A 13649-nucleotide genomic window follows, 5' to 3' on the forward strand; every position below is an offset into this window, starting at 1 on the left:
GCCTTGGGCATCTGTGCAATCACACGTGGCTGGGTCGCACAGGGTGCTGTTTGGTGACCCCACTGTACCTTAGGACCTCAAAATCCAGTCCAGACCTACTTAGCACCCCAGAGCCTCAGTTCCCCCAGCTGGACTGGTCATGGGGAGGAGTCCATGAACAGAGCCCCCAGAAGGGTGCCAGTCTGTGCTGAGTCTGTTGAGTGTGGAAGGGTTTGGCTTTATTGTTGCTGTGTCCATCTGCATTGGGGGTTTGGGGTCGGGTGTGGGTCTGCAAGCCTGGAGTATGCCAGCTGCATGCCTCAGTGCCTCGGCCAGCCCTGGAGGCCCAGGAAAGCCAGACAGAGGGCCCCCCGTGGGCGCCATCTCCTCAGTCCACCGCCCAGCAGAGCCCCAGGAGTCTGGGCTGCTCTGCTGGGCCTCTCCAGGATCAGGGGCCCCCTGCCCGTGGCCCACGTGGGGTGGTGGGAGGTAGCCGGATCAGGACCTGCTCTGGGTTCCCTGCCGTGTCCACCACACGCAGATTCGGGAGCCCCAGGAAGGCCTCAGCTGAGATGCTCGTCATGTGAAGCCTGTTGGCCCTGTACAGAGAGGTGGTCATGACCGTCCCAGGTCCTCCCCTGCCCACCTCTGCCCGCCCGGACACCCTCGGGGCACCTGAGGAAGAGGGCACGCAGGCAAGGCGTGCTGAGGAAGGCCTCAGGGCCCACGTGGCCGATTCGGTTGCCCTCCAAGTGCAGCTCCTCCAGGGCCTCAGGTAGGTCCGGGGGCACAAAGGACAGCTCGTTGTGGCTGAGGTCCAGCACCTGGGGCAGGGGGTCAGAGGCGGCGCCGTGGCAGCCCAGGCCTAGGCCACCTGGCTCAGCCAGCCTCCCTCCTTGAGAGTCCCCTGCCCCCTTCATACTGGCCCAGCCCTTCTGTCCGCCCCCTCCACTCCGTGATTGCCAAAGTCCTCCCCTCTACAGAGGTAAACCAAGGCCCTTCCCGGAAGCCACAGACAGACGGGTCCCCACTTGATTCAATGAGTCCGTCACTGAATCGCACCATACCTCTCATCACTTTTTTTTTTTTTTTTTTTTTTTTTCCCCAAGAGGCAGGGTCTTGCTCTGTTACCCAGTCTGGAGGGCAGTGGCCCAATCACGGCTCATTGCAGCCTCAAACTTCTGGGCTCAAGCGATCCTCCTGCCTCAGCCTCCTAAATAGCTGGGACTACAGGCATGCACCACCACGCTTGGCTATGTTTTTTGGTAGAGATAGGTCTTGCTATGTTGCCCAGGCTGGCCTCAAACCCATAGCCTAAAGCAATTCTCCTGCCTTGGCTTCCCAAAGTGTTGGATTACAGGCATTAGCTACCTCACCCAGCCTCCTCATCACCTTCTAACCCTTTACCGTTTTCTTGTTCTGATTGCTTTACCCCCTAACTAGAATGTTGGGAACGCGCTGGGGCAGGAAGGGGGAGGGAAGGGCCCTGGGGAAAGTCAGTGTGGTCAACCGGCGCGTGCCTGACCTGGAGGGCCTGGAGCTCATGCCAGGTGCCGGGTCCGATGTCACCAACCCGAAGCCGGTTGTGCGCTAGGTTGAGATCCCGCAGCTGGTCCAGGCAGGCCAGAGGCTCGGGCTCCAGCATCCGCAGCTGATTGCGCTGCAGCCGCAGGGTGCGCAGGCCGCTAGGCAGGCCCATGGGCAGCCTGGTTAGCTGATTCCCGGACAGGTCGAGGCTGCGCAGGGCGCGCAACCGGCGGAAGGCCCGGCGGTGCACGCGGGCGCTGGCCAGACGGTTATACGCCAGGTTGAGCTCCGCCAGGCGCGGCGTGGCGGTCAGGTCTCGGGGGCCCAGCACGGCCACGCGGTTGTGGGGCAGCACCAGGGCTCGCAGGCGGCGGGGCAGGGCCGGGGGCACACGGTCCAGCCCGTTGCCATAGAGGTGCAGTGTGTGCAGGCCCCGCAGCGGCCGCAGAGCCCCGGCGGGCAGCCCTGAGCTCCCCAGCTGATTGTGCTGCAGCAACAAATAGCGCAGACCACGTGCCCCGTGCAGCCGAGCCGCCTCCACCCGCCGGATGCGGTTGCGGCCCAGGTGCAGGATAGCCAGGGTCCGGGGCAGGCCGGCGGGCACTGTGGTCAGCTGGTTATGGGAGAGATCCAGGTATTCAAGGCTATGCAGCTTGCTACTAGGAGAGAGGGGCGATGTCAGGTGGGGCACTTGGAGTGGGATGCCTGATAGATCTCTATTTTTTTTTTTTTTTTTTTTTGAGATGGAGTCTCACTCTGTCACCAGGCTGGAATGCAGTGCTGATCTCAGCTCACTGCAACCTCTGCTTCCCGGGTTCACGCAATTCCCCTGCCTCAGCCTTCCAGGTAGCTGGGATTACAGGCATGCACCACCACACCCAGCTAATTTTTGTATTTTTAGTAGAGACGAGGTTTCACCATGTTGGACAGGATGGTCTCGAATGCCTGACCTCAGGTGATTCACCTGCCTCGGCCTCCCAAAGTGCTGGGATTACAGGCATGAGCCACCATGCCCAACGGATGCCTGATAGATCTCGCCAGGGAGGCTGGGGAGTGGGCCTGAGATAGATTTAAGCTGGAGATTTCAACTTGGGAGGGATGCGTTGAGAGAGCTGGGTGGGAGGTAAACTTGGGGTGCTGAGGGCAGATTCCAGCCTGAGCGTCAGCTATGGGGGTGACCGGGGTACAGCCCTGGGTCCGAGATGCGAATGCATGTGAGAGTTATGATGTCACTGCTGGGCTGTGGGGAACAGGGACACCTGCCCAGTGCTCTGTCGAGCCTGGCACGCAGCAGGCACTCACCAGATGAGGCCGTGGCTTAGGCGCCATCCAGGGAAGGGGCACTCAAGTTTCGGACCCCTGACTGTAAATTCTCAGCCCCTGCTGCCCCCACCAGCCTGCACCTGAAGGTGGTGGCATCCAGGCCGCTGTCGGTCAGCTGGTTGTGCTGGAGGTAGAGCTCACGGAGTTGAGTCTGGCGGCTCAGGGCTCCTCGAGGCACCTTGGAGATGAGATTGTTCTGGAGAAGGGAGAAGAGAATGAGACTTGAGTCTGGGATGTGGGCAGCAGGGAGCCACAGAAGGCTCTTGAGTAGGGGAGTGACAGGAGCTCACCTTGAGCTCAAAGTGATTCCCAATAAAGTGATTCGAAGAAAGATAACTCCGACCACTGGAATTCTGAGGGGCAATTGGAAGGATGGAAAGCAAGGAACTGGAGGGGACCCCTGGGGCGAGGTGAAGGGGGTGTGGCCCCGGGTGGGACCTAGAGCAGGGCTACCTGTAGGTGGAGCCGCTCGAGCGAGGGTGGCAAGCTGGGCGGCAGGTAGCTGAGCCGGTTGCTGGAGAGGCTGAGGGTGGTGATGGCCTCGGAGCCGCGGAAGGCGTCGGGGGGCAGGCCGGAGTTGCTCAGCTGGTTGTTGTGGAGGTACACAGACCTGAGGAGAGCCAGGCTCTGGCCACCAGCCTGCCCCTCGCCTCCCACCACCCACACCCGCACCACACACCGCTTAGGGTCGCCTTCAGTGTGTGTGTGTGTGTGTGTGTGTGTGTGTGTGTGTGCTTGTGTGGAGTCTGAGTGTAATTCTGTGTGTGTATGTGATTGTGTGTGTATGTGATTGTAAGTGTGGGTGTGCATGTGTGTGTCTGTGATTGTGTGTATGTGTGTTTGCATGTGATTGTATGTGTGAGTGTGTGCATGTGATTGTAAGTGTGGGTGTGCTTGGGGGTGTGCCTGTGCATGTGTGCATGTGTGTGTGCCTGTGAGTGTGCGACTGTGTATGCATGTATGTGCTAGTGTGTGTGTGCATGTGATCATGTGCATGTGTGTACATGTGTGTGCACGTGCACGTGTGTGCTTGTGCATGTGATTGTGCATGCACGTGTGTGTGCATGTGGTTGAAAGTGTGTGTCTGCAGGTGTATGTGAGTCTGTGTGCATGTATGATGCATGTGATTATAAATGTGTGTGTGCATGCGTATGTGTGCACGTTTTCATGTGGTTGTATGTGCAGGTGCATATGTGAGTCTCTGTAAGAGTGCATGTTTGTGTGTGTGTCCCTGCCTCAATCTAGAGTTCTGACGCAGCACACAGCACTGTCTGCCCCCTCACTCCTCCCCCAGGGTAGAACTGTGCCCTCTTCCCACTCCCCAGGCCAACGCTAGGGATCTGCGCACCCTTAAGCCCTCAAGGGCAAGGCGTTTTTTGTTTTTTTTTTTTTTTTTTTGAGACAGAGTTTCGCTCTTGTTACCCAGGCTGGAGTGCAATGGCGCAATCTCGGCTCACCGCAACCTCCGCCTCCTGGGTTCAGGCAATTCTCCTGCCTCAGCCTCCTGAGTAGCTGGGATTACAGGCACGCGCCACCATGCCCAGCTAATTTTTTTGTAGTTTTAGTAGAGACGGGGTTTCACCATGTTGACCAGGACAGTCTCGATCTCTTGACCTCGTGATCCACCCGCCTCGGCCTCCCAAAGTGCTGGGATTACAGGCGTGAGCCACCGCGCCCGGCCTTGTTTTGTTTTTAGACAGAGTCTCACTCTGTCTCCAGGCTGGAGTGCAGTGGCACAATCTCAGCTCACTGCAACCTCTACTTCCTGGATTCAAGTAATTCTCCTGCCTCAGCCAATCCTGAGTGACTGGGATTACAGGCATGTGCCACCACGCCTGGCTAATTTTTGTATTTTAAGTAGAGATGGGTTTTCATCTTGTTGGCCAGGATGCTCTCGAACTCCTGACCCCAGATGATCCGCCCGCCTCAGCCTCCCAAAGTGCTGGGATTACAGGTGTGAGCCACTGTGCCCTTAACTCCCTCATTGCTTCTAGAACCGGACGTGACCCAGGCATATCTAAGGCCTGGGGGACTGGGCTGGGCCAGGGGCTACCTGAGTGCCGGCTTCTCCCCAAAGGTAAGGGGGAAGATCTCCATCACTTGGTTGGCAGCCAGATCCGCGACACGGAGGGACCGGGGCAGGAACTGTGGGGCCACCGAGAGCTGCGGGAACACAGCCCACAGCTGCACTGGTCCTGGTGCACCCAGGCTCCGCCCGGCCCCAGCGAGCAGTCCCCTCCCAGCTCTGGGCTGTGTGACCGAAGCTGCGCCCACCCGGCTGGGCTCCGCCTGCAGGTGGGGCTGGGGACTCACCTTGTTCTGGGCCACGTAGATGTGCTGCAGCTGGGTGAGGGACTCGAAGGCCTCGTCGGGCAGGCCTGGGAGAGTAGGGGCAGTGAAAGGATCCCCGGCCTGGTCTTGGGTGGAGGGGGAGTCTGGGCTCCCAGCTGCCCCACGCCTCTGGGCCGGGAACTGGCAGAGGCTCCCCGGGCCCTCAGATCCCCTCCCTCCATCCTTACTCAAAAGCCACAGCCCCCAACCCCCACCCCAGCCCCTGAGTTTCCATCCTGCTCAGCAAAGGGCAGTTCTGGGAACTGCCACAGAGCTGCCCGCAGATGGGGCGGGGGAGGGGGTTGGCGGCCGGGACCTGAGTCTGTCGGTCCCACAGCCCCAGAGGGGCCACCCCCCTCTGCCCCATCACCTTCCGAGGAGATGAGGTTGTTGTGGAGGTTGAGGGTTCGCAGGCCACTGAGGCGGGACAGCTCATTGTAGGGGAGCTCCTGGAGCTGGTTGTTCTGCAGGGCGGGAGTTGGGGTGCTCACACCCGTGACCCCATGACCAAGTGACCTCAAGCACTAATTCTCAACTCCCCGTCAGCCCAAACAAGCCCCATGCCATCATCACCCCACAGTTGGTCTGAAACACCCCATCACCCTGACCCAGTCTTGTAACTGCCAAGATGTCAACCCCAAAGCCCCCACAATTGACCCCACTGGCCCCAATACCCCCACAATCAACGCCAAATGTGCCATCACCCCCATAATCGACCCCAAATGCCCCAACACTCCCACAATTGACCCCAAATGCCCCAGTACCCCCACAATAGACCCCAAATGCCCCAACACCCCCCAAATCAACCACAAATGCCCCATCCCCACAACTGACCTCAAATGTGCCATCACCCCCACGATTGACCCCAAATGCCCTGATCCGCCCACAACTGACCCCACTTGCCCCAACACCCCCACAAGCAACCCCTTATGTGCTGTCACGCCCACAATCGACCCTACATGCCCCAATACTCCCACAATCGACCCCAAATGCCCCAGCACCCCCACAATCAACCCCAAATCTGCCATCACCCCCACAATCGACCCCAAATGCCCCAACACCCACACAATTGACCCTAGAAGTGCCATCACCCTCACCATCAACCCCACATGCCGCAACACCCCCACAATCAACCCCAAATTGCCCATCACACTGACTCCAAACAATGCCATAACCGCCAAGATGTTGACCCTAACCCCCGTCATCCTCAGTCCCCGCCCACTTCCTGCATCTCCATGCCCTCTCACCTGGGGCTCGGCCAGAGCCAACCTGCCAAGGCAAAGCTCCGTCACACCCAGCTCTGCACCGCCCTCTCGCACGTGGGTTCCTCCACCCCACCATGCTCGTCAGCCTGGGGCACCCCTCCAGCTCCCCTCACCTCTGGGTGCCCCCATGCCCCTCCCTGGGCCCCACCTGCAGGGAGAGGTGCTGTGCGGCCCTGGTGATGTTGTCCGGGAAAACCCGAAGGTCCAGGCCGTCACAGTCCACAGTGTCAGCTCGGGGGCAGGAGCAGCGCAGGGGACAGGCCCGGGGCGGGGGCTGCGAGCTCTCCCCCAGGTGGGGGAAGGCAGTGTCGTCCATGCCAGAGAGGGGCAGAGGGCCAGGCAGCAGCAGGAGCAGCAGCAGGCTGGGCCACTGCGGGGGAGGGAGGGTCGCCATGGTGACCAGAGCATCCCCTCCTTGGGGAGTGTCTTGGCGGGGAGGCAGTGGCCAGTTGGCAGAGTAGGGGTAGGGGAGCAGGCAGGCCCCACCCTCAGACCCTCCCGCACCCCACCTTACCATGGCCAGCCCAGACTCTGCCGTCTCGCCCAAGCGGCTGACCGGGACTCCCTAATGGAAACCAGGCGGTCACCTCCTGGAGTCTCTGCTGTGGCCGCCACTGCCCCCCATCTCGGGACCCAGGCCACCCCCCGCAACAGCCTGTTCTCCCGGGGGTTTGCAGGAGCTGGCCCACCCCCTTCCCCGCCCTGGGATGGGGTGGTGAGGACAGCCAGCCCGTCCCCTCGGTCCCCCCCAACAACCACCCCATCTCTGCTTTCGTAACCTCAGCCAGCCTGGGCCGGGCCACGAGAACAAGGAATGTTTGGGGAAAAGCTGAGATTCGCCCTGTCTGGTATTTGGGACGACCGCAGGAGTAGGGGTGGGGATGGAGGGATGGGGGGAACTTCGGGGCACAGGAGAGTCCTGAGACGCAGGGGTGGGCAGCAGCAAGGGATCAGAGAGGCCTGAACTTAGCCTGGCAGCCCAGATGCCAGCCTGGGAGCTCCTGACAAGGCCTGCTGCCCTCCACCCACCTCCCCTCTGCTGGCTGGTCTCGCTCCAGACACCCCGCTCCGCAAATGGCCACAGCCGCCTGGAAGGAAATTACATATATCCAGGCATCAGCCTGGTGGTTGAGGGTGTGAGCTTGGTGCCAGCCTGCCTGGGTTTGAACCTGGGCTGTGCCACCTCTCAGGGCCTTGGTTTCCCTCTCTGTCACGTGGGGTAATGGTTGACTCACCCCCCACTCCCCAACGGTGTTGTAAGGATTATATGAGATAATAAGGATTATATGAAGCGTGCCCTTGGAACAGTGCCTGGCATACCCCAGGGCTTCCTCACTCGTGGACGGAGGTAAAGAGCTGGCCTCCACCTAAGGTCAAATCTCCCATATCCACTTACAAACAGGGCGGCTTCAGACAGGTCCTTTTCCTGCCCAGACCTCAGCTTTCCTGTGAATAAAATGGGATTGGCAGGCTTGGCACTGTGGCTCATACCTGTAATCCCAGTGCTTTGGGAAGCTGAGACAGGACGATCTCTTTTGGGTTGGTTTTGTTTTGTTTTTTTGAGACAGAATTTCGCTCTCACTCTGTCGCCCAGGCTGGAGTGCAGTGGTGCAATCTTGGCTCACTGCAACCTCCACCTCCTGGGTTCAAATGATTCTCCTGCTTCAGCCTCCTGAGTAGCTGGATTACAGGCTCGTGCCACCATGTCCAGCTAATTTTTGAATTTTTAGTAGAGACAGGGTTTTGCCAAGCTGGCCAGGCTGGTCTCGAACTCTTTTTTTTTTTTTTTTTTTTTGAGACGAAGTTTCGCTTTTGTTACCCAGGCTGGAGTGCAATGGCGCGATCTCGGCTCACCGCAACCTCCGCCTCCTGGGTTCAGGCAATTCTCCTGCCTCAGCCTCCTGAGTAGCTGGGATTACAGGCACATGCCACCATGCCCAGCTAATGTTTTGTATTTTTAGTAGAGACGGGGTTTCACCATGTTGACCAGGATGGTCTCGATCTCTTGACCTCGTGATCCACCCGCCTCGGCCTCCCAAAGTGCTGGGATTACAGGCGTGAGCCACCGCGCCCAGCTTGGTCTCTCTCTTGACCTCAAGGGACTCGTCCACCTCGGCCTCCCAAAGTGCTGGGATTATGGGCATGAGACACCACCCCTGGCTAGGAGGATCTCTTGAGGTCAGAAATTTGAGACCAGCCTGGTCAATACAGTGAGACCCTGTCTCTAAAAATAAATTTTTTAAAAATTAGCCTGGGCTGGGCTCCATGGCTCATGCCTATAATCACAGCATTTTGGGAGGCTGAGGCAGGTGGATCACCTGAGGTCAGAAGTTTGAAACCAAACTGGCCAACTAGGTGAAACTCTGTCTCTACTAAAAACACAAAAACTTCCTGGGCATGGTGGCACATACCTGTAATCCCAGCTACGTGGGAGGCTGAGGCAAGAGAATTGCTTGAACCCGAGAGGTGGAGGTTGCAGTGAGCCAAGATAGCCCCACTGTACTCCAGCCTGGGTGACAGAGTGAGAATCTGTTTCAAAAAAAACAAAAAAACAGTATATCTTCTGCTGAGCTTGGAAGTGGCCAAGGCTCTGAGCTGGAGTCTCCCAGAAGCAGCCTGGCCATCATGGTGAAACCCCATCTTTAAAATATATATATATATATAAAAGAAAAGAAAATAAATACTGAGTTATCAACAGAGTAATCAATTTACCTGGAACTTTTCGATTTTATCGCTCAAAATCCTACATCCCAGGAAACCCCTTTGTGCTGGGCAAATCAGGACAGTTGATCATTCCAGTAATCAAGCCCGCTTCCCTGTGGGCGGCTGGAGCTCAGTTCTGCTGGGGGAACGCTGGGAGAGGGGGTAGAACACACACCTCAGAATCATCCCATCTGAGGGCGAGGGAGCTGGGGTATTTATCTTCTGGCTTTCTCCCATCAGTCACTGTTTGAGAGTTGCCGCTGAGGTGCCTTAATTTCCCTGGCAATTTGGTTAGAGTAGGGGCTGGCCCGAGTGACATAAATGTGAATGTAGGTGAGGCCTGTGGGGAAGGACAGCAAGTCCCACACAGTACCTGCGACAAGGGACCATGGGGTTGAACCATAGTAGGGAGATGGCCATGAGGCATAGCAGGTGGGTGAGAAGAAGGGGCCAAGATGTCAGGAGAATGATGGAGAGAAAGGATGTCCAATTTTTTTTTTTTTAAGATGGAGTCTCCTCTGTTGCCCAGGTTGGAGTGCAGTGGCACGATCTTGGCTCACTTCAACCCCCACCTTTTGGGTTGAAGAGATTCTCCTGTCTCAGCCTCCCAAGTAGGTGGGACTACAGGCATGTGCCACCACACCCGGCTATTTATTTTTTTATTTATTTTTAGTAGAGACACAGTTTTACCATGTTGGCCAGGCTGGTCTCGAACTCCTGACCTCAGGTGATTCACCAGCCTTGGCCTCCCAAAGTTCTGGGATTACAGGTGTGAGACAAGGTTGTCTATTTTTAAAAATGTATTTGTTATTATTATTAGAGACAGAGTCTTGCTCTGTCGCTCAGGCTGGAGTGCAGTGGTGTGATCTTGGCTCACTGCAACCTCTGCCTCCTGGGTGTAAGCAATTCTCCTGCGTCAGCCTCCTGAGTAGTTGGGATTACAGGTGCCTGCCACCATGACTGCCTAATATTTTTATTTTTAGTAGAGACAGGGTTTCATCATGTTGCCAAGCTGCTCTCAAACTTCTGACCTCGTGCTATCTGCCCACCTCAGCCCCCACAAAGTGCTCGGATTACAGGCATGAGACACTTCGCCTGGCCGTTATCATTTTTTGAGTCGAGGTCTCACTCTATCACCTAGGCTGAAGTGTAATGGCGCCATCATAGCTCACTGCACCCTCCAGCTCCTGGCCTCAAGAAATCCTCCAGCTTTGGCCTCCCAAAGCACTGGAATTACAGGCATGAGCCACCATGCCCAGCTATGATGTCTGTATAACCCACTCTTCCACGGAGGAAGAAACATGGGCCGAGAGAGGTGGTCATCTGTTCATGTTTTCTAGGGTTGTGTGATCTCCTGAGGGTCCCTCCTCATGGGATGAGACAGGAGGTGGGTCTTAGTTTTGGCCAGAAGAGAACTTGAGTCCTATCTCAAGTCCCCCCCGTGAGATGGATGGCCATTAGCTTAGACACTGGGTGGAGGTTCCTCAGTCTCTTCAGCAGAGCAAGTGGGTAACCACAGGGAGACAGGACTACTGTACCAGTCCCAGCCCCCAGGGAAGCAGCAGTAAGAATTAAGATGTTGGCCGGGCGTGGTGGCTCATACCTGTAGTCCCAGCACTTTGGGAGGCCACGGCAGGTGGATCACGAGGTCAAGAGATCGAGACCATCCTGGTCAACATGGTGAAACCCCATCTCTACTAAAAATACAAAAATTAGCTGGGCTTGGTGGCATGCGCCTGTAGTCCCAGCTACTCAGGAGGCTGAGGCAGGAGAATCACTTGAACCCAGGAGGCAGAGGTTACAGTGAGCCGAGAACGCGCCATTGCACTCCAGCCTGGGTAACAAGAGGGAAGCTCTGTCTCAAAAAAAAAAAAAAAAAAAGAATCAAGATGTTTCCGTTGCTGGCAAGCCTCTTTCAATTGCAAAGAAAAGAGAACCCAGCTGAACTAGCGAAGGCAAACAAGGGCATTTATTGGCTCATTAACAGAAAACCTGTATCCTTCAGGCACAGCTGAATCCAGGGCTTCCGTGGTATCTTCCAGATGCATTCTGGTGCAATCTCGGCTCATGACAACCTCCACCTCCCGAGTTCAAGCGATTCTCTCATCTCCCGAGTAGCCTCCTGGGGGGTCAAGCAATCCTCCCACCTTGGCCTCCCAAAGTGCTGGGATTACAGGCGTGAGTCACCAGGCCTTGGCCAATGTTGCATAATACGTGCCTGGTATGTACCGGGCACAGTTGTATGTGCGGGTATACAGCAGTCACTGTAGCAAAGTGGCCCACCTCTACCTCCATGGAGCTGGTGTTCTGATGATGGAGATATACAATGAGTAAACACGTAAACCAGGATTTGAGAAATGCCACGAAGAAAAGGCAGGGAAGGGAAGAAAAATATTACACCGGATAGGGAGTAAGGGAAGGTCTCTGAGGAAATGACATTTGGGCCAAAATGTCATGATGGAGTGGAGTTCAAGACCAGCTTGGCCAACATGGTGAAACTCCATGTGTACTAAAAAATACACACACAAAAAGAAATTAGCCATGCACGGTGGTGCGCACCTGTAGTCCCACCTACTTGGGAGGCTGAGGCAGGACAATGGCTTGAGCCCAGGAGGCAGAGGTTGCAGTGGGCCAAGATCACTGCCCCTCAGCCTGGGTGACAGAATGAGACTCTGTCTAAAAAAACACAGAAAAAAATGAAATGTATTGACATTTCCATTCTAGAAGTCTGAAATCAAGGTGTTGGCAGCCTTGGTTTCGAATGGAGGCGCCTCCTGGCCTCTTACGTGGCTTCTCATGGTTCCGGGCAATTCCTGGTGGTGTTTCCTGGTTTGCGACCGCATCACTCTGACCTCGGCCTCACCTTCCATGTGGCCTTCGTCACTGAGTCTGTTTCTCCTCTCCTGTCTTTTATAAAGACACTGGTCTTCGGATTTAGCGTCCACCCGGTTAATCTGGGATAATCTCATCTCAAGGTTCTTAACGGAATTATATCCGCAAAGACCTGTTTTCCAAATCAGTTCACATTCACAGCATCGGGGAGACAGGACGTTTACCTATTCGAGGGCCACCATTCAAACCACGACATGGATTAACATTGGGAGAGATGACCTTGTGGGGAAAAAAATTGCATAATGATCTAACGATATTGATCATTTCCATATATTGAAACATACATATTGGCTGGCTCTGGGGGAAGACCCACATGGTTGTGGCTGGGGGTAAAGAGAGGCTTGCAACTGGATATCCTCATACATCTGTTTTTGTTTTGTTTTGTTTTATCTCTGTTGCCCTGGCTGGAGTGCAGTGGTGGGATCTCTGCTCACTGCAGCCTCCGACCCTTGGGTTCAAGCGATTCTCATGTCTCAGCCTCCTGAGTGGGACTGCGGGTGCATGCCACCATGCCTGGCCAATTTTTGTAGTTTTAATAGAGACGGGGTTTTGCCATGTTGGCCAGGCTGGTTTCAAACTCCTGACCTCAAGTGATCTGCCCGTCTTGGCCTCCCAAAGTGCTGGGATTACAGCTGTGAGTCACCACACCTGGCCAAGACTTCCTATATTTCTGATTTTGTGTCATTTTATGGAAGATAATTTTCAGGACTTTCCCTTAATACACATAGGTATTTGTTTACAAATAAAACAATTGTACAGGTGCATTGAGACCACTCTTTCTAGACTATGAATTAAATCACACCTGGAAAATGGCCATAAAACAGGATGAGAACTAGACATTATGATTCATTTCCCAACCTGAATTTGGGGAACAGTAGCTTTGCACACAGAAAACCTTGGGCACAGTCTTCCTTGTGGTCCTAACTCCTCATTGCTTCCCTCTTATAGATTATCTCACTTTTATGCAGTAGTGATAGAAACTCAATTTTTTTTTTCTCAAGATGGAGTCTTGCTCTGTCACCCAGGCTGGAGTGCAGTGGCGGGATCTTGGCTCACTGCAACCTCTGCCTCCCAGATTCAAGCAATTTTCCTGCCTCAGCCTCCTGAGTAGCTGGGATTATAGGCACCCACCACCATGCTGGCTAATTTTTGTATTTTTTGTAGAGATGGGGTTTCACTCTCTCTATAAAATTAAAAAAAAAAAGTTAAGCAGGCAGGCAGATCACTTGTCAGGAGCACAAGACCAGCTTGGCCAACACGGTGAAACCCTATCTCTACCTAAAAAACAAAAAGTAGCCAGGTGTGGTGGTACCTACCTGCAGTCCCAGCTACTCGGAAGGCTGAGGCAGGAGAATCGCTTGAACCCAGGAGGTGGAGTTTGCAGTGAGCCACGACTGCACCACTGCACTCCACGCTGGGCAACAGAGCAAGAAGACTGTCTCAAGAAAAAAAAAAAAAAAAAAAGAAGAAAGAAAGAAAAGGAAAGAAGAAAATGTAGAGATAGAAAGTCACCATTCGCTGGGCACAGTGGCTCAAATCACAACATTCTTGGAAGTCAAGGTGGGTGGATTGCTTGATGCCAGAAGTTTCAGAGACCAGCCTGGGCAAGCCCCGTCTCCACCAAAAAAA

At 55.3% G+C, this 13649-nt stretch overlaps 1 protein-coding gene across 1 annotated transcript; it reads right to left on the minus strand.

Moving 5' to 3' along the window:
* Nucleotides 1-192: 192 nt before the first annotated feature.
* Nucleotides 193-7150, minus strand: PODNL1 (podocan like 1). Its single transcript, XM_032265878.1, has 10 exons — nt 6940-7150; nt 6574-6795; nt 5531-5624; nt 5143-5207; nt 4883-4992; nt 3283-3439; nt 2910-3025; nt 1505-2162; nt 655-803; nt 193-578 (listed from the first exon to the last, which is right to left on the minus strand). Exons 1-10 carry the CDS (start codon nt 6940-6942, stop codon nt 428-430), a joined length of 1725 nt encoding a protein of 574 aa, XP_032121769.1. The 5' UTR covers nt 6943-7150; the 3' UTR covers nt 193-427.
* Nucleotides 7151-13649: the final 6499 nt, after the last annotated feature.

Source organism: Sapajus apella, unplaced genomic scaffold (assembly GCF_009761245.1).
Source record: "Sapajus apella isolate SASKATOON/1434 unplaced genomic scaffold, GSC_monkey_1.0 scaffold152, whole genome shotgun sequence".
In the NCBI taxonomy this organism is placed as follows: domain Eukaryota; kingdom Metazoa; phylum Chordata; class Mammalia; order Primates; family Cebidae; genus Sapajus; species Sapajus apella.

Excerpts from the sequence above, each read along its gene's own strand:
- PODNL1 (XM_032265878.1), bottom strand. Across the intron at positions 5,208-5,530 it reads CAACCTCATCTCCTCGGAAG|GCCTGCCCGACGAGGCCTTC; the intron begins GTGATGGGGCAG and ends CTACTCTCCCAG. Across the intron at positions 3,026-3,282 it reads TCGAGCGGCTCCACCTACAG|AACAATCTCATCTCCAAGGT; the intron begins GTAGCCCTGCTC and ends TCCCTTCTCCAG.